The sequence below is a fragment of the Aphis gossypii genome, chromosome 3, assembly GCF_020184175.1.
Source record: "Aphis gossypii isolate Hap1 chromosome 3, ASM2018417v2, whole genome shotgun sequence".
NCBI lineage: Eukaryota > Metazoa > Arthropoda > Insecta > Hemiptera > Aphididae > Aphis > Aphis gossypii.
The window spans coordinates 2,724,144-2,744,701 of NC_065532.1; the positions used below are offsets into that span (position 1 = coordinate 2,724,144).

At 22.6% G+C, this 20,558-nt stretch overlaps 1 protein-coding gene across 1 annotated transcript in view; it reads left to right on the forward strand.

The window, feature by feature from the left end:
* The window catches only part of LOC114128976 (locomotion-related protein Hikaru genki), a 121,314-nt gene that overhangs the window by 38,381 nt on the left and 62,375 nt on the right, over positions 1-20,558 (forward strand). Inside the window, exons 4-5 of the mRNA XM_027993592.2 lie at positions 9,460-9,625; positions 14,478-14,651. Coding sequence (XP_027849393.2) covers positions 9,460-9,625; positions 14,478-14,651 — 340 coding nt within the window. The remainder of the gene's footprint in view (positions 1-9,459; positions 9,626-14,477; positions 14,652-20,558) is intronic.

The window sequence follows — 20,558 nt, forward strand, 5'->3', positions numbered from 1 at the left end:
ATCATATACTTTTATACAATTTTAAGTTTAAATTTTTAGAATAGTTAGGTAGGTACTTCATATATATTTATGAGTTTTGTAATAAAATACGTTTTATAGTCTTATGAATATTACAATATAAATTGTATTATATCAGACAGTATTGAATAAAAAAGTTTCGTCACCATTTTTAATAATGTAAGGACAATAAATTATCGAGAGAAATGTAAGTCACATTTAACTATAAAATAATAAATCTAGGAACTTATGTGAATACACACATATATATATATATATATTAAAATTGAGAAATGTCTAAAGTTATTCACTTGTATTAATCATTCTGGAAGAGTAAGTTACAACAATTACCTATAATCAGTTAATAATTATCCCATAAGATTTGTGCTAAGAAGTTATATTCTGTTTTGAGCTCATTGAAAGAAAATTAACTTCTGAATAGTTTATGTTTAACGGAAAATACTTTTAAAATACCTTACTAGTATATCACATTATGTTTTTAAGATGTATAATTACTATGTAGATTGATTAATACTACTTATATATTTTAAATAATTTATTTAGTTTCTAAAAATATTTTCTGCATATTTGTCTACTGCATATTCAAAAAAGATTCATATTGAAAATATAAACTACGTTTTTATAATATTTCATGCAAGGTAATGGTATGTTAAAATCATTTTAACATAAAACCAAATTTTTTTATTTTGGTATGCACTACTATTCAATTGAAACGTAGATTTTTGTACTTTGATACCTATATTCTAAAAGTATTATATTCTTTTCATGACTTAAAAATATTAGGATATTAAGAACTGGATGCTACTCATTTTTTGTTTCCATCTTATAAACATACAACACACCAAATATGCATTCAGTATAATGCCAAATTCTGTATTATTAGCTTTTTTAGTGTGAATTGACCACTTGTTGATATTGAAAGTAAAAACATTAATATAGGTAATATCTGTTTTATATTTGTATTTCAACTTTTAAGTTAGATATGATGATCATTTTTAACTGCAATAGTCATGTCTTGCATAAAAATTGAAGTATCGGAAAAAGTCAACGCTTAAGCACAGATAACTTCCTTGCCTCTCACTTAAATAATAAGACAATTAACTCTACTATTAAAGCTAACAATACAAAATTGATACTATTGAATACAAATTAACCATGTCATATGTTCATAATACGGAGAAAAAAAATGTGTATGTAGCGTTCTCATAAGAAACGTAATTGAAACATGTAATTTTTTGTCTTATATCTTAATACCTAATTTTCCCATAATACAAAATATTTATAAGAAATTTAATTTAGACGGGAATATATTTGATGTAATTACTAATTACTTATGAGTAACAAAAAAAAAAAAAAACAATATTAATACCTACATAATTTTGAATATTTTCAAATGGGTCTATTGTTTTTTCAAGATTAATAAAATATATATATACGTGTATGTATAAATAATCATGAATTATTTAAATATGTACATTTTCAAACTAAAAGCTACATTATACTACAAAACTAATGTTAGTTAAAACTGTTAAACTAAATTCTAGTTTGAAATTAGGCAGATTGCAAAGTTATTACAAACCTTCCTTTTCTCCTTTTTTTTTTTTTTTTGTTAATCTTAAGCAATTTTAACCTAACTACATTTAAAGTTTCGTATTTAATGTATATACAAATAAAAATCTGAGAACTTTATAATTTATATATACAAAATGTATAAACCAATTTTGGTACGTAATATTCGATGCAGCATACAAAATCAACACCTAACTGTTCAAACCAGTAAACCTATAGAAATGCGGTTTATGTGAAAGGATACTTAATAAACTTTAACCAAATAAAACGATTTTATAAGTATAAAAATCAAAATATGCTTACTCAATAACGATATAATAAATTAAAATGTAAAATTAAATTATATTTGCTTGATAATGAAATAATAATAATAATAAAACACATTTCCAAATCATACAATTTGTCAGAATCTGATAACTACGTATTATATATAAATAATAAATATAATATAATTATTAAAAAGGTTTTTAAAACAAAATATATTTATTTAAAAATAGCATTACATCAATAATGAGCCACAGAATAGATTAAATATTTAAATTTCACTAAAAAAAATGAATTCAATTAATATTATACTTTAGAAAATAATTGATGAAACTCTTATAACATAATATAAGAAATGTATTTCTTTTTAAACGCTCCAATTTCTAAATAAAAGCTCCAATATAAATCATGCTGACAATAATGTCCATGCGGGCTCAACACTATTAATTACAACCACTCTATCCTTACAAGCACTGTTAAGTTTTTGCTAAGATTATGTGTCTTACAACCTAGTTTAATCAGTAATCAGTAATCACTAATAGTATCTTCTTTATAAAATTCGTATTTTATTATTCATCGATATAATACTATTATCTTATTTGTATAATATTATATTATACAATATTATAATTTTCTCAATACTACAAAATACAAGTTTATTATTTTAATTTTGAATGATTTATGTATTGGGAGTTATAAAATAACTGACAATATTCAGTCATATTATTAATGTAATTGTATGTTTGAATATATGGCTAAAAAACTATACTATTTGCTATATGATTGTAAATGTATATTGTATATTACATATACTTATAAAATATAATATAATTCAATGCCAACCTATGTATAATTTTCTATAAATAATGCATAATTTTTAAATTAATATAAAATTAAAAACAATATTGTTTCAATATCATATTTCATAATACTTAACTAATTTTATTACACAATTTTTTATTTTTTATCCTTTAATCAAAATGAAAAATACGTGGAAAACTAATATTATTATTTGTTTAACAGACATTTATTTTTTTCTTTTGAATAAAATAAAATCATTAAAAAATTTTATGAGTTTATCAAAATTACATAACAAACATAACTAATAGATTAAATACATAATAATATAATATAGTCCTTTTTACATGTTTTTTTAACTTTTTACAACGATAATAAACGAATCAGCATGTTATTAGTGGACATAAGTTTTACATCATGCTAATATTTTTACTGTTATTTTATCAATAAATTGAAATTTTGATTATAAAACAATAATATTATGATAATCTTAATAAATGTTGGCATTTATTATAAATACCCGATATTTTAAAATTGTATGGAGTATTGTAAATGTAGAAAAAAGTACGTTGTGGCTGATTTATAGTTGTATAATAAATTCGTTGATATTAATATTAATAACTATACACTTATTTATATATGTATAAAAATAACTATTGAAATAAGGTTTTGATCAGAAAATAAATTTCTAATACAAATTATAAGTAACGTGTACTGTACTTATTGAAATTCTTAGTAAATACATGACGTTTAATGTAATTTAATTGCATTTGAAGGTTATTATTTTTATTCTAATGCAAGTTGTGGTGTCACTATTATATACATATAATATAAAATAACTATAGTAACTGAGATCATATTTACATACATATTAATTTTATCTTCTTTGATGTTTATTTAATTGTCTATTACTATTACACCATTGTTGTTGCATGTTAAATAATATTCTGCTCACAGAGAAAAAAAACTCAGCACTCATTAAATTTTTAAATATTCAAACAATTATTTCCTTTATTTTTATTTTAGTATATTTTCTTGTTTGAACTATCTGTATGCATAATTATTTTTTATTTAAATATTATGCGTTTCTTTGACATAAAAAATTAAAAATTTTTTACAAAAATATTTTTCAACAATCAATTACTTTTTTTGATCATTTATTTTACAAGTTATAAATAAGTTTAGTTTCATCATTTGATTTTAAACATTCAATTTTTATATATTTATAATATACGATGTGTGTTATGTATAAAATATTTTATAAGCATGCTTACAATTTACAAATTATAATTACATGCATATCTGTTATTTTATATAAATACTTTAATAGCGGAATTAAAAGGTTAATCTATAATATGTTTAAATTAATTGTATCTCAATTATTATATAGAAAATTGAAAAAAAAACATATTAGAAAATTAGAACTATACTTACGTTAACTATTTAGTATTATAAATATATTATGTGTCTATGTATAATGTATTAAATTTTACTATACGTTTTTGAAAGTTAATATTTGGCTTCACTATCGCGAGAGTAGTGTAATTTTAATGAAGTCTATAAGTCTATGATACCTATATCGATAATTTTATATTATTGGAATATCAAAAATATTTATTAATTTTTATTAATCTGATAATTTATATTCTTTATTATTTATTTAATCAAACAAATGATTTTTCTGGATTTTTTATTCAGCATTTTATAATTTTCATTAACATCTGATAAAAATACATGGTATATTAATGTTTAATAGTGTATTAGACAACTCATATTACAATTACAATTATTTAGATTAGATGGAATCATGTCATTATCATTATCACAATAAAGTTAGATATTCGTTTACTATTGACTGATTGTGCTGTATTATGTTTTTTTATTATTTTCACTGTGCCTATATTGAATTTGGATGAATCGTGTAAATTTTGCAGCAATCGTGAGTTTTTTACAGAGTTTGATTTTTTTTTTTTTTACGTACGGGTTCAGGCGCCTTTGGCGTAGAGGATTGAAAATGTTTTTTTTTAGAAACTTTCAAGTAATTTCAGTGTTCAGTGTAGTCGTGATTGTTTTAGTACTTTTCTCATCGCAAATTTACTGACTACGAATGAATAATAATAATAGTAAATTCTCATGTATTACTTATGTTATTATCTTCATACGCGCAAGTATCCCTAATATTTGTATAAATAATAACACATTGTACGGTGTTATGTTTTCGTTTAATTCGGTTTAAATAATAATTAACGTTTAGTTTATTATTCAAAAACAATATTCAGCTTTTCTTAGTTTTTTGGTAATAAACATGTCTTATTTGACTATATAATTTATTTCACTAATTTCTTGAATAATAAAGCACAATTTATAAATCTGTATCTGTATCTAATTTGAAAATTATACTGTACGCAAAATAAAAAAAAATATAAATTAAAAAATAAAAAATAAAAACAGTTTACTATAGTTAAATGTCAAGTTTTTTTTAATCAGTTTGAAACATAAAATTTAACAATTAAATTACTTATATTCTAAGGTTGTTTCGTTACATAAAGAAACACTATTGTTATTGTAGTCAGCAAATAAAGATAATTTACAAAAGATGAAATACTTTTATTCAAAAACAAGATAAGTACATAGACATTTTTTTTTTTTGAGAAGGTTATTTATTTATTTTTTAATAATATAGGTGGCCATAATTATTATTATAAGTTATAACTTAGCCCGAAAAACTTGTTTATTAAAATGCATTATAATACTTCAAAAGCTGGGATATCTATTTATCATGCGTATATAGTAGGTATATATTAAAAAAAGATTTCGTATAATATGTAAATATTTTTATGTTTACATATATTATTTTTCTTTTATTCAAAAATACAAAATAATGATACTAAAACTTGTTTAAAAAAATTAAAATATCATAAGATTCTTTACATAAAGGTATGTATGACGTCGTTTTATTATGGTATATTTTATGTAAGAAAATTCAATCTCAAATAGATCAGGTTTTCATAGAAAGTTTCATTTAAATACCTACTAATGCAGACATTTGAATTCCCGTGTACTTGTTTTTGCAGAACGCTGAGAATAAGTCACTTTTAGAAATATTATAGAGAGTTCTTACAAGTTAAACAATACTTTGTATAATAAATTAAAAGAATTAAAAAATATAGATGATTAGATAAGAGTGTATAATATATATTATAATATAATTATTAAAATTACTTACAAATCGTGGAGATAAGAAAGATATTATATGTATAACCTGTACCTATAGTTTACTATTAATTATTTTATTTTATTATTTTTAAATTTAATTATTTAATATGACAAATTATTATTAATAATATTAAATTAGTTAACTATTTTTGTTTGTATTTTATTAGCTATAGCTGATCCCGCACGACGTTGCCCGTGACTAATTAAAATAATGTCATTAGATTAACTCTGTCTCAAAATTATATACAATTATAATTTATTATTATTACAGTGAGTATGTATGCTAAGTTTTAAAAAAATTCAGATCAAGAAAATTATTTTTCATTTTTACCCAATTAAACAGTTTTACTATTTATCCATCATAAATAATAATCGTGTTAAAATAATGCGCATTTACGACTCAGTATACTGTCATACATACTTAAAACAAAATCACTAATGAGTAATGACACATTCTGCGGTGATGATTTTAAAATCAAAATATAATATTATATGTTATCAATAAAGTGTTTTAAATTTTAACCTTAGCAAACAGATATAATAAATAACATAATATGTTCATTTAATGATCTTTATGATATATAGTTTTAACAATAATTACTTAAATTATTTTAGCAAATGCACTGCCCTAGGTTAATATAAAAATATAATTTTCTTTAATTTTTACCCCAGTAGGGGTTGTAGGGGTTGAATTTTGAAAAATTCTTTCTTAAGGGTTTTTTGCATCATAAAATGAAATTACCAACTAAATTTCATACTTTCAGCTAACCAGCGTATTATATAATAAAAACAGCTTCCAAAATAAAAGATTTAGCAGATCTGAAATTCTAGATTTAGATTTTGTATTAAGAATAAAATGAAGGTTGAAAGAAATATTTAGTCTTAAAAGAATTTATTAAAGTTAGGTGAGTTTAATTAATTATCTTACGTTTTACTTTAAGCTATATTTTGAAAAATGAATCTAATAGTCTTGTGGCGAATAATGTCGTAAAAATAACAAACTGAAAGATTTTTAATCTTGTAGAATTTTTTTTTTAAGCCTGTTTTAAATTATTCATCAGAACCATTACGCATGATTTGTTAAATGTATTAAGTTAGTGTTTAATATAATATTTGCTAGCACTCCGTGTCACGTCTTTTTTAAAGCAAGAATATCGAAATAATGAAAAGAGAAAATTTGATAAAACCTATTGATGCGTGAAGACTGATGAATTGAAACACACCCAATTCATATTCCGAGTGCAGGACACTTGTCTGAGGGTGAACAAGCATTGGCACACGAGGCAATCCCTTCCAGTCACTTGTTAATTACAGCTTCGAAATCACATTTACATATAATAATAATTCGTGTATTTATACGCATACAACCTGAGGCATCCACGGTTGTGGCTTCGGGAAAGTCCGTTTGTGGAATATACCAATTTATTATTATTATTGTTGTAGTTATTAATTATTATGATTATTATCATAATCACTTCAACATTGGTGGAATGAGAAGGGATTTGTAGAGTAACGAAGTGTTCGTTTGTTATTATACACTAGTGGCTGGTTTGCATGAATGGACTTGAATGCTTCGCTTTTACTGTTAGGTATACAACTCTCCAATTGGATATTACATGAATTGTATTACATAGCTGGCCATTGCAGGTTACGTGGTTACCTGTTGTAAATTGATTTAAAAATTTCATCCATTCTTCTATATAAAATATTGAAATGATATTGACGAATTATATTATACATATATCATAAGTATATACTATATATGAGCACCTGTCTGAATCTGATACTAAAACTTATTTTATAAATCAAAAATGCATGTTGTTCATTTATAATTTTCTCGAAAAAACTAGTTCATTTAAATGTTGTTAAAACGTTTTAAAATCATTAACTAACTTTAATTTTTCAAAGCAATGCTTAAGTCTATAATATTAGGTATGATTTTGAAGTAAAAAATAATTGTCTTATACAATGTTAAAATATTTATGATAATTCTCACTATTTTTTTTTTTTTTTTGCTAAAATATAGTAAAGGGTGTAGTGTAGAAAAACCAATTAAGTACCTAAGCATAATGAAAAAACATTGAATTGTATTTTCGTATACAGCATTGACTATTATATAATCTATTAAAATACAGTATAAACTATAAAGTATTAACGTTGATTTATTGTGTATGACATTTACATAGGAAAAAATACTTCTAAAATCATACTATGCAAAATATTATTATATTTATTAGCATGAAATACTTAATACATCATCTACTTTAGATATAGGTATTCAAAATTATTTTTATTTCATAAACATTTTTTCTTTAATTTTTTTTTTCACAATTTAAATATTTAATTTAAATTTAACCAAAAACTATAGAATTAAATTATTACAGAAGATATCGAAAAGTGATCATATCTATTTAATTGATTTTATCGGGAACAGCAGAATTATTTTATATTGATGATATACTTACATAATGAAACGTATTTAAAATGTTGGTTTATTTTTTAATACTAAACTTTCATAAATATTATCGATAATTTTCATTTTAAATCAATCTATGAAGTCGTCAACAAATTTAATGAATTTACTCTTTTATAAAAATTCAAGCACATTAACATAATAATATGTAACTATCTACATACTACATACAATAGGCATATAAATTTATATAATCCGTAATGAGGGAATACGATAACTCCAGCAACGATAACTCGTATTGCAATATTATTCTTTTTTTTTGCCCCTTGTACAATTATCACATATTTGATTTATTGTAATCCTATTGCAGGCAGCTGCTATTAGTTATATGACAGAGATTATAGTTTTTTAAAACCTCTATTATAACGCATACAAAAAACTGACAAATAATGTCATTGTACGCATTTGTATAATAGATTATGTGTTTCCAATAAACAACATATTGTATCATAAATATTAAAATTAAAAATAATGTGCACTTTTGATCAGGTGCTGTTTTTTGCTATCGTATAGGAGACGGATGGAGGAAATTGATTGGGACATTGTTCCAAAACGTTCAAATAGCTGTTTCCAAATGTATATACATGTTATTGTTAGTGCTTGGCAATAAACGCACGTAGAATATCTCGTCTAACGGAAACGAGACGAACATAAAACAGTCATAACTATAAAAAAAAAATAAGGGAAGATAAAAAAAAGAGAACGATTAACTGCTATAATGTACATCTATATGTATATAATATAATAAACATACGTTTTTATATTACTGCTGTATACGTTATATTATGTATAAAATAAAAAATATCGGGAAAACAAATAAACCTAAACGAATAATTGTTGTACTCGAATGATATTTATTCAAATAAAATGTAGTTTCATTCTGAAAATTAATTAATTAATTAAAAATTTAATTTTGAAATTATTTTAACCGTCTGGTCGTTTCTTCAGTTTCTTGTGTTCTAAAATTCTTATAGTAAACTGTTTTTTCAATTAAATTATCAAATTTACGTAAACAATACTACAATACTTATTTTATTATAGTAAAATTTAAATTTAAATTTAAAAAATGGAGAAATTAAAGTCTTAACATATTATGTAAAAATTATTTTTTTTTTTTTTAGGAATTCAATACGACAATACCTCACAATAGCACAATATCAGCACGTTGTCAAGAACCTATTGGTACATACAAACTTAGTGGACCTTCAGTTTTAAATTGTAGCAACGGCGTTTGGTCTAGCCCAATACCTAAGTGTCAACCGACAACTCTATTCACTAATTATTCAGGTATTGTTCTTTTTACATCTGATATCGCTATTATATTATTAAATTATTTCATAAATATTATTAAACAAGTTGAAAATCAATTGATTTGTCGAAAAAGATATATTTTGAAATAAATTTAATACATTTTAAATTAAAAAATTAATTAGGTTCCTTATAATATTTAAACCATAATTAAAGTGCATCAACATTTGAGTGGATACTTCTAAACCATATTTCACTCAATTTAACTAAAATTTAAGTGCTAAAATGCTGATTCTATACAGATAGTAGATACACTGTTTTAGAAGTGGTTACTGTTTAATGTTATCAGCTAATTTAAGCCTCCTTTCTTTCTTATATAATAATATGAATCACTATCAATAGATATTGCTAATACATATTATATTTGTGTACCTAAGTAAATAACTAGGAAATAATTTATATCTACTACGTATTCGTTTTAAAAATAATTCTGTAAAAATAGATTTTATAAAAAATAAATACTGATTATTAGATACAATATTTTAAATATTTGTTTATAAATAAATGCATTTTAATCGATAACAAATTTATCGTGCATATTACTTGTGTGCAACTTAGAAAATAATGAAACTAGTTTTATTTATGTATAAAAAAAATTATGACAGCCAGAATTCTGTATAGTAAGTTGCTCGCCATTATTGTGTGTGAAAAATTAAGATGCAATTGATTTAAAATATAATTTAATATTAAATGATTCCAAATTATCTTACTAGGGATATAAATTAAATACAGAAGTTTCAGATAATGATAGAAATAAAGATCAAAGATTTAATGTATTAATGTTCAAATTACATAATATTTAAAACACGTCATATTCAAATCATTAGTTCTTATTTTCAAAGCTAAAAAAAAATATTTTTATAGTCATATGTATTATACTATAATGTTTTTAACAATGTGACTTTGATTATAAAGTAAGAATAAAGAAGTACCACTTTAAATTCACATTAATATGGAAGTTATTGAAGTATAATTTTCATTACATTACATTAGAATTATTACAAATTCCATTCGAAATTCTATAATTTATTTTGGATGTTAATGATTTTGATTCGGTTGCAGATGAATATATTTTTACATTTTCGTTTTTTTTTTTTTAAATATTTTAATTGATTTTAATTGAATCAAATATAAATATATTTATTTACATCAATGTTATAAATATTTTACCAATTAATATTTAATTATTCTTATGATTATTGTTTTGAACTGATATTTTGAATGAAAAATAAAATGAAATAAACGTTTAAAAATTTCATTTACTTTTTGTTAATATATTTTCTTGCATGCAATTTCACAATTTTAGCACAAATTATATAATCAATGAAAAGTAAATTGAAATTTTGATTTATTTGAGAATAACTATCAGTGTATTTAGGTAAATAAATTGTGTTTTAAAATATAAATAAGGATAGAGTTAAATATTATGTTTTCTTCCTCAAATATTATTTTGTATATTAAAAAAAACTGATAGTATCATATAAAATGATCAATCATTTTACTTTAAAATGTAACTTACTGGCTGCATTAAAAATAAAATATATACTGTGTTTTATATATGTGAGTAAAATTATCACGTATGAGGTCATTATTTTTTTTAACCATTTATTTTAAACATTTATAGTATAATTTTAAAACGTAAAATGTTTTATAATTTCATCATATAAATTAAATCCAACAAGCTTACATTAAAATTTAAAATTCCTTCACTTCATAAATAATTTAATTTATAAATCGGGTTTTCAGTACCTAATTAAGGTTTTTGCGCAAAGAATATATTTGAAATATAATAGCTACATAAACTATTTAGTTTCCCTTAAAAAAAAAAATCGAAGAAAATAAGATTATTTTCTTAATTATGGATCTATATAACTAAATTTAATTATATTTGCATTTATAAAATAAAAGTTTATATTTATATTTTTATTTTATTTTAATACTCAGCAGTCTGCAACTGTAGTTATATTGCACTGTAAATTAAAGAAAAATAGTTTTTAAAATAATAATAATAAATATATAATGAATACATAGGACCTAACTAGCATGCTTCCCTTTTTTTCTCAGCTATTGCATTTATTTAAGATCTGATTTTAGAAATTTAAAAAAATTATACTAAAAGACCATGTTTTAAATATGTTATTTTTTAACTACATTATGAGATTTTAAGGAGATATGCGAACTAATTTTTTTTCAAATGATATCCTCCTTTTGCTTTTCTAAAAATCACGACATATTTAAAAATCAAAATTTTAAAAGGTAGTTTTTAAGTTATTTAACGTTTTGTATAACGTACCTATAAAGGATTATAGTTCCATGATAATGGATTTAGAAAATATGGTAGCTATGATGATAATTTTAAAATGTTAATAATTTACATTTATCTATCAATGTTTATAGTTTATTTATAAAATTTGTTCAAGTATAATAAATATTAAATTCAATATTATATATTTTTTTCTTTTATTCATTAGTCCAAAATTAAATGAAATTTAATAAAATGTCTATCTAAGCATGAACCATTTTACAAAGTACTAATTGGTGTACAATACTACAACTATATTCTTTATTATAAAATATATATTCACTAATTGTTTTGTTTTTTTATTTCTAACATTATGTTCTATAAAAACTATAATTATATATGGTAAATGGTAATAACTAATAAATGTTTATTAACTTGAAATTAATAAATCAAGATAAAGTATTAAATTATTCTTGGATATTTAATGTTAATAGGCACATATATTTTAATTAACTTCTAATTTATTTAAACATCTAAAAACAAAAAATATACAGTATATTATTATACAATGTACACAGTGACACGCGAATTACAAGACATATTATTATATTTTATCATATAAATAAATTGTAAAAATTGAATTGCTAATTTTTTCGTTACGCGTGTAAAAATGCATTTATTATTTTATTTTGTAATATGTGTTTTATAAAATGGAGAACAATATTATTTAATAATAAATAATTGTTTGTAACTATTTATTATTGAATTTTATATAAATATAAGACTTAGGAAGGTAATAATAATTGTAATTTATTTTTAAATTACCTAAAATAACTAATTAATATTTCTTTGCGGGTTATATTATATAAATTACATTTACTTGTTTTTTTTTTTAATGTTGCGTTATGTTATATTTCATAACACAGATGAATTGTATATAAATGTTATATTTTTATTCCCACGGGCCGAAATCCCTTTCCTCTCATCTGTATTGTATTCAGTAATTAGTCTTTATAATCCCTGGCATTTACTTGTTCAAAGAAAACAATTCTTGTTTTCTTTTATCTCTTGTGTCATAAGTATTCGTATTTTTCTTTGATGCCTTAGACCGTTTGACAGTTTTCACGGTTTATAACCTTTGAAAAACAACTATTATTGGCAACAACTTTGTATAATATATGTAAATATATATAAGTAAACAAACACAATCTATTTACGAGAGTAAACATACCTTTACCTAATATAATACTACTACCTACTTATAAGTAGTAAAAAAACAATGTATAGACGAAAGTACTTACTTGTATAAGTCATTTGTAACAAATCATATTAATTATAATAAATAATCTATAGTAAAAAGTTCACTAAAATTTTAGTTGCTTGATAATAATTGAAATATGTTCATAATTCATAAATAATCAAATTTGATCTATTAAATTAAATAAACGTTTAAAATTAAATTTTAAATAAGGTATTGCTAGATTTAAAAAAAAAAGTATAATACATTATCGCTTTCATAATAATTTGCAATTGCTCGATTAAACTTGCATCAAATAATGATTTTTTTTTTCAGATAAAGCAAGAGAATGTTATATTTTAAAATTTAAAAATGTTTTTATAATATCATGGAATAAATTTAATTTATATATTTATATTATATTTTGTGGATATTATTGATAATTAGTACCTCCGACACATATTATTGATGATTAATCAAATGAATTTTGGCATGTAGCAAGTATAATAGTGATATAATTTTGTAGTATCTAACCATTTCTTCAAACTATCTGGTTTCAAAAATGAAATAACTTTTTTATATAAATTAAAAATTTTATTTGAAAATTACAGGACATTGACTTCATAATATTGCTATAAGATCATATATTATATTTTAGTACCTACCTATCTATTTTTATTATACATTTCACTCAAGTCCCAATGTAATTAAATAAACTAAACACATTTTATGTTCATTTAATATTTTTTAGTTACCTAGATAATTAATAAAATTAGTAAGTTCCAATAAATTAAACAAGGATTTTCCTTAATACTGTATCTTAAACTATAGAGATAATATTGTTTTTTATAAAAATGAAATTAAAAACTAAAATAAATATTTATAAGTTACAATAATCTTTTGTTAATTATACACTAATTTTATCACTGCTATTATTTTTTAAATACAACCAATAAACTGTTCAAATATGCAGATAAAATATTGTAACTATATATATTGTCCGAAGAGTTCGAATAAAAATTTTTGGTTTGGACTTTGGAGGTATATAGATTTTAAAAGATAAACAAGATTTTGCAATCGAATATTACAGCAGTACCAGTTGTTTGTTTGTCTGGTTTTGACAACGGTCCCAAGATACTTAACGTTTCAAGATACTTAACGTATCTTTCGTTATCTTTTTTTCGCTTCCGTAAAATGTCAGAAACACCCTAAGTACTCGAGTTAAGTGATTCAGTTTAACCTTGCATGTGTGACCTGAACAAACTTGAGCATCTGAAACCAATGGTGTTTAATACCATTGATTATAAATAGATAATCATAATTTATATAATTTTTATTATGTGTTTACATAGAAAACTCGCCACCGACAATTTTGGTACGGGTTCCATCAGGATCAGCAGCTGTAGATCAAAATGGTGGACTAGTCGTTTTTCCTGGATCTATATTACACTTAGAATGTCTTCATTTGAGACGACATGGTGATCCGGAGTGGACATGGACATCTGAGGCTGAAACTTATCTTACCGGTAAGATTTTAATATATAAGACTCCATGTCAAACAATTTTTAAGTTAGTAAACTAAAATTTTTTTAAAATGCATAATAAAGAGATTTCACTCATTATCATTTGGGATAATAAAAAGTTCCAATACACTTCTATAAACTTAAAATTTATTAAAATTACCAACCAGTCTACCACAACTCATAAGTACTCATAAAGTTATAACACTGGAAAATTAATATCATGTTACCTATTAATGTCATAAACAAAATAAAACGTTGTATTGAACACTTTTAATAAATTAAAATATATAGTTCATGTAATGTGAATACCTAGTTAAAAAACAAACAATAAATTATTCATAGGTATTTAATTTATAAATTTATTGTGATACCTATGTATTATGTTTCATGGTTGAAAAATTACAGATAGAATAACTATAAAAAATATATACATATAAATATATATATAATACATATACCTAATAAGCGATAAATGCATTGAGTCAAATTTTACTTTTTTTAGTATTCCTTCTTACATAAACTACAATTCCATTTACTAGAACATAGCAGTCATTTAAATCTTTACATTATGTCTTCATTGAGAGTCGCACAATAAACGATTATGAATTGTTCTATTTTACTTGCTGATAAAAGGAGATGATGGAATAGCGAGATAGAGAAATTTCTATACAAGCGTATTGTTTTGAATTGTTTACATAGAGTATAAACGTAAAACTCAGAACCTAGCTATCCAATAAGTATGTTATAAAATAATTCCGATATTTTTAAATGATATAAACTATATGATAGAGATAATGTAATGCAAATACTAAATGGGACTAGCATATTTTAAAATTGTATTATATTTTTCTATACTTCACAATAATACATATTATAGTACTATATAATATCATAGGTAGTTTATAACGTTACGTATGCATAACCATTTTTCGGATGTGGTGTAATTAAATATACGTAATATAATATTGTATTTTGTTGCGCGTGACAAATGATGATTTTATAAAATAAATTTCACTTTATATTGTGTTTCAAAATATAATAATATTTCCGAGTTATATGTCAACGAGAACAAAATAAATCAAATATTAGCAATAATAGTAATACCTTATTAAATGTAAAATGATTATAAAAGTTACCCAAATTATGCACAAGTGCAATCAGGAAAGTTAGCAAATAGACTAGTAGGTTACAAAGTATAAACGTCTGACGTAAAAAAGTCGTTGACAGCTCTTGCTTAAATAAATGTCTTCACATGTAATGTACGAATGACGCCAATAATACCACTAGACAGATGTGACACATTGCATTTTCACAGACATGGCATGTCTAAAAAAAAAAACATTCAAGCTTAAACTTTTGAGGCAATACTTAACCACAATTATTTTCATAAATAAAATTAAAAACTATTTAATATTTAGATCTTTACTTATGTGTACGTTTATTGCAATTAATTCACTAATTGAATTTTGGTGCTTTTTAAAAATATATACAGATAACGTTTTCTTTAATTTAAATATGCGACAGATTAATATATTTATGCTGGACAATACTGTTTTATGATAATATAGTTATGAATTAAATTTATACAGTTTAATAATTTATTATTTTAATATATGAAATTATTTAAATTTTTTAGAATAGTTTTAAAAATAAATATTATAAAAATTTAAGAATTTATCAAAAATTGATTATTTTTAATTTGAAAATGTGCTATATTGAAATTGTTTTTAATATATCAATGTCTCTTCTAATTAAATAGTAAATAAATAAAATTCCAATTATAAACTTAACCAATATAGTTTAGGGATTTGTCTTTGCTCTTTGGAAAATTGATCAACGACTTTTAAAAGATTAAAGTGACTAATTTTAATTTTCTGCTATCTTAATTGATGCCACAAGACTAATCTCTTCTTCGAAGCTCTATCGAGTGTGTTTTGGGTTTAACTATCTTGTATCATCCGAAATTCTCGTAGAAAAGATTTATAAGGTCAAAAATTAATAAGGGTCTGAAACCTGCTAAGGATTTTCGGATTCAAAAGTTTCTGAATACAGGATTACAATAATCTCTACAAAAGATTTCATCCTTGGTATTTCTAAAGAGCCCATATTATACATTATAATTTAATAATTATATAATTAGGTATTCGTCGTTGGAACATTTTTCAAGAAAATATATGAGTATCAATAATTAATTCGGTATTATCATAATTGTATTTTAGTATAATTCATATCATGATTAATTCATTAAAAATATTTGTTTGAAAATTATTAGGACTTATAATTATTAATTATACAACTTACATAAATAAATATTTAATATTATATATTTTACACAAAATATATCAATATTATGCAAAAATTCAAAATAAATATTAGTTTCAGATATGACATTAAATTTTTATTTATTATAATATAAAAAATAAAAATTGTTGTAAATTGAGTATTTGAAATCATTTATGATTTGATGTGATAGTTTATAAGATTTTCTACGCTATGTTGTCGAAAATATAAATTTATTGATGCTAATGTTATAATTCAAATGATATAACATTACTTACAAAAATAGCTACTCTTTATTTATGATTCACTTATATTAGTTTACATTGGCAATGTAACTTTGAATAAAAAATATTACGTTTATATACAAAACATAAGTTTATGTAATTAATATAAATAATATATTTGGTCAATAATTTAGAACAAAAAAAAAAAAAATTATTAAAATTAACTATTTATTTTGATTTTAAATTAAATTACTCAAACTTCATATCAATTAAAAATTTATAAATAAATACTTAATAATTATTTAACTATATAAAATGAGGTTAAAACGGTTTTAGTATGATAAGAAATTTAAGGTATAGATAATTGTCCATTATTGTTTATTGTATAGACATCAATCAATAATATAACAAAGAAAAGGAAAAAAATAAAATAAAATAAATTACGGATTTTTATTTTAGATTTGAAATTAAATACCGCATGCAATTTAATATTAAAATTAATTCATCGTAAAAGTGTTTTACATACCTACTTTAAATTAAAACGTGTAATATTTTTTTACTGAAACGTATAAAACAAATACGAAAATATATATCTTATAGAACTATGGAAAATAGACTCAATGGTGGAACAAACAATGGGATGAAAATACGAACATTCTTATTGAAATCTTACACTAGGTGTCAGGTATACTACCGTATATCTAAGTTAGTTTCTATAGGTATTTTGAACTGATAACATATAATATGATTTTTTTTTTTTCATTAAATCCCTATAAATATTAGACGGGTTTTCATTTGCTTCTTACTTTTCCAAATATATCATTTACTCGTTCTATATATTATACAAATGCATACAATAGAAAATGAAAATTATTTTTTATGTCTTCTGCTTAAACTGAAAAGAAAATGTATGTTATATTTAAATTAACATATTGTATTCAAAACAATCTATGTATTTATTTCTGATTACCACACGGCACACTGATGTTAGTTTTACGAATGATCCAAATTCAGCTTTATCTTAAGATAATTATCAATATGAATAGAATAAAGATTAGTCAAGACAGATATACGGAGCTTTCATGTTAATGTTGACGGTTTTTATAATTGAATGGCTATTATTTTCAGCATCTCACTAAATTTACGGCATCGAGGCGCCGCCGAATTTTTACAGTTATACATCCACACGCCAATACAAGCTATATATAATAATAATGTGTGTATAGGGTATCGGTTGACTACTAAATGAAACTCGTAAAATTGTCCCAGGACACAACATTCCGGCAGTGTCGAATGACTAAAGCTGTTTGAAAACGATATGGTTGTGTTGGATGCTGTTGTGAAAGGGTTTGTAATAATAGTTCTCCAAACAGCCAATATAATAACATAACGGCCGTCCGGGAAATATATAAAACTTTGGACGGTGTATATGTTCGAATCGGACACTGGTGCGGTAGAATCATTATGTGATCGTAATGATATAATCGTACGCATATACTTATGAGCTTTACCCGAACGGTATATAGTATACCAATCGATCATTTCCGGTCGGTTTCACCACAAACTATGTAGAAAACAAAATAGTTTTTTTTTTTTTAATATGATATTTTAATGTTGTGAATTTTTAGCTTTTCGCTTTTCTAGAATATAATAAAACACTAGACTTTCCATCAGGCGTTCAGATTGATTTATTGTTATTGTCGTAGTTGTCGTCTCGTTAAACTTGATTAATTATCGTTGAATATTTATATATAACGGTTTCGATGTGGACAAAATATATGACGGGTAGATCATGGCAATGAGTGCTATAATAATTAAGGTCACCGCATTATTAAATTTGTTCTCAAATAGCAACAAAAATGCATTGACTATTAAAGTAAAAATATGTTACAACTTTAATAAGTATCACCTAAAATAATAATACTTTTTTATATTAACCACTTAAAGTAAAAAGCACCTAATTATAATATAATCACATTTATTTTAAATAGGCTAACATATTGAGCTAAAAGTTTTACATAATTCATAGATTTAATATTCTACTCAATAATTGTCCAAACAACTAATATTTTCAAACTATAAATATATACGAGCAACTACCATAAAATTAAAATACTAAAATAAATATATTTATTTAGTTTTAACACGGTAGGACTGTAGGTATATCAGTCCTGTCGATTTATTATTAATGCAGTTATTTGAAAATTTAAGTATTTAAGATGTTACATTATTATGTTTGCTTCATTATAATTATTTTTTTTATTAAACATTTATTTTAATGTAATATAGAATACCATTTAACTTAACATGTAACTTTTATGTAAGTATACATACTTATTGAACACATGTCACATGATTTAGAATTAAAAAGTAGGTATTATTTCATAACGTTTGTTTTTAACTTAATACAAAAGTAAACATAATGGGAGAGTAGGTACTAAATATAAATTACAGTCCATTTTTTTTTTTTTTTAAGAAATCGTGATTTAGATGAACACAGGGGTAAAAATATGTGTAACGGTTGAAGTGAAGAAAGATATACTGAGAGTTAAAATTATGAAGGGTTCTCCTGGGATTAAATGCAACGTTTTACTAGATGGCGGTTACTCTAAAGTTAGATCATTATAATGTACGTGTTAAAGTATTAAACAGCGAACAAGAGAAAAAATAAAATAAAATAAGAGTTGTTAATAATCGAAGCAATAATGTAGAGACGGTCGTTTATTATAATATTACAAATGATTATTGAAGAATCAGTTTACGCACTTGAAAATTTCGTTAGGTACTATTTAAATATTACAAATAATTCAGCATTTTACGTTATTTGAACATTTATGGAAACAGCATTATATTTTTTTTAATCAACCTTATAATATATTTATTTAAAACGATTGTTATACCCATTTAAAATATAAATTCATAACATAATATTTTATTTTATTGTAATATACCAATCAATAATACGTGTTATATTTGCATCTTATGGATTTAAAGTAGGAATTAGTACGAGTGATATTCTGTTTAATATACTATTAAAACTATAACTGTTGTTTATATTTTTATTTTTCGTATATATTTTATGTTTCATAAATATTATTTGGATTTAGTGATAAAGTAGTATACTTTAACCGAGTATCAATGAAATCTTCATATTCATATCTAATGAATAAAATAAAATGTGATGAAATAAATTAATATTTGGTTACCTATTGTAATAAATGTGAAACAAGTATTTTACTTACTCGCGTTATTACATATTGAATAAAAAAGTTAGGAATTATATAATTTTTGTATTCATACTTAATTAAGTTTTTATACAACTGTAAGTATATTATATATAACCTTATATTAAAATTATAACAAATTTAATCAATTATGTATATAGTATTTTTTCCAATAGTTTTAT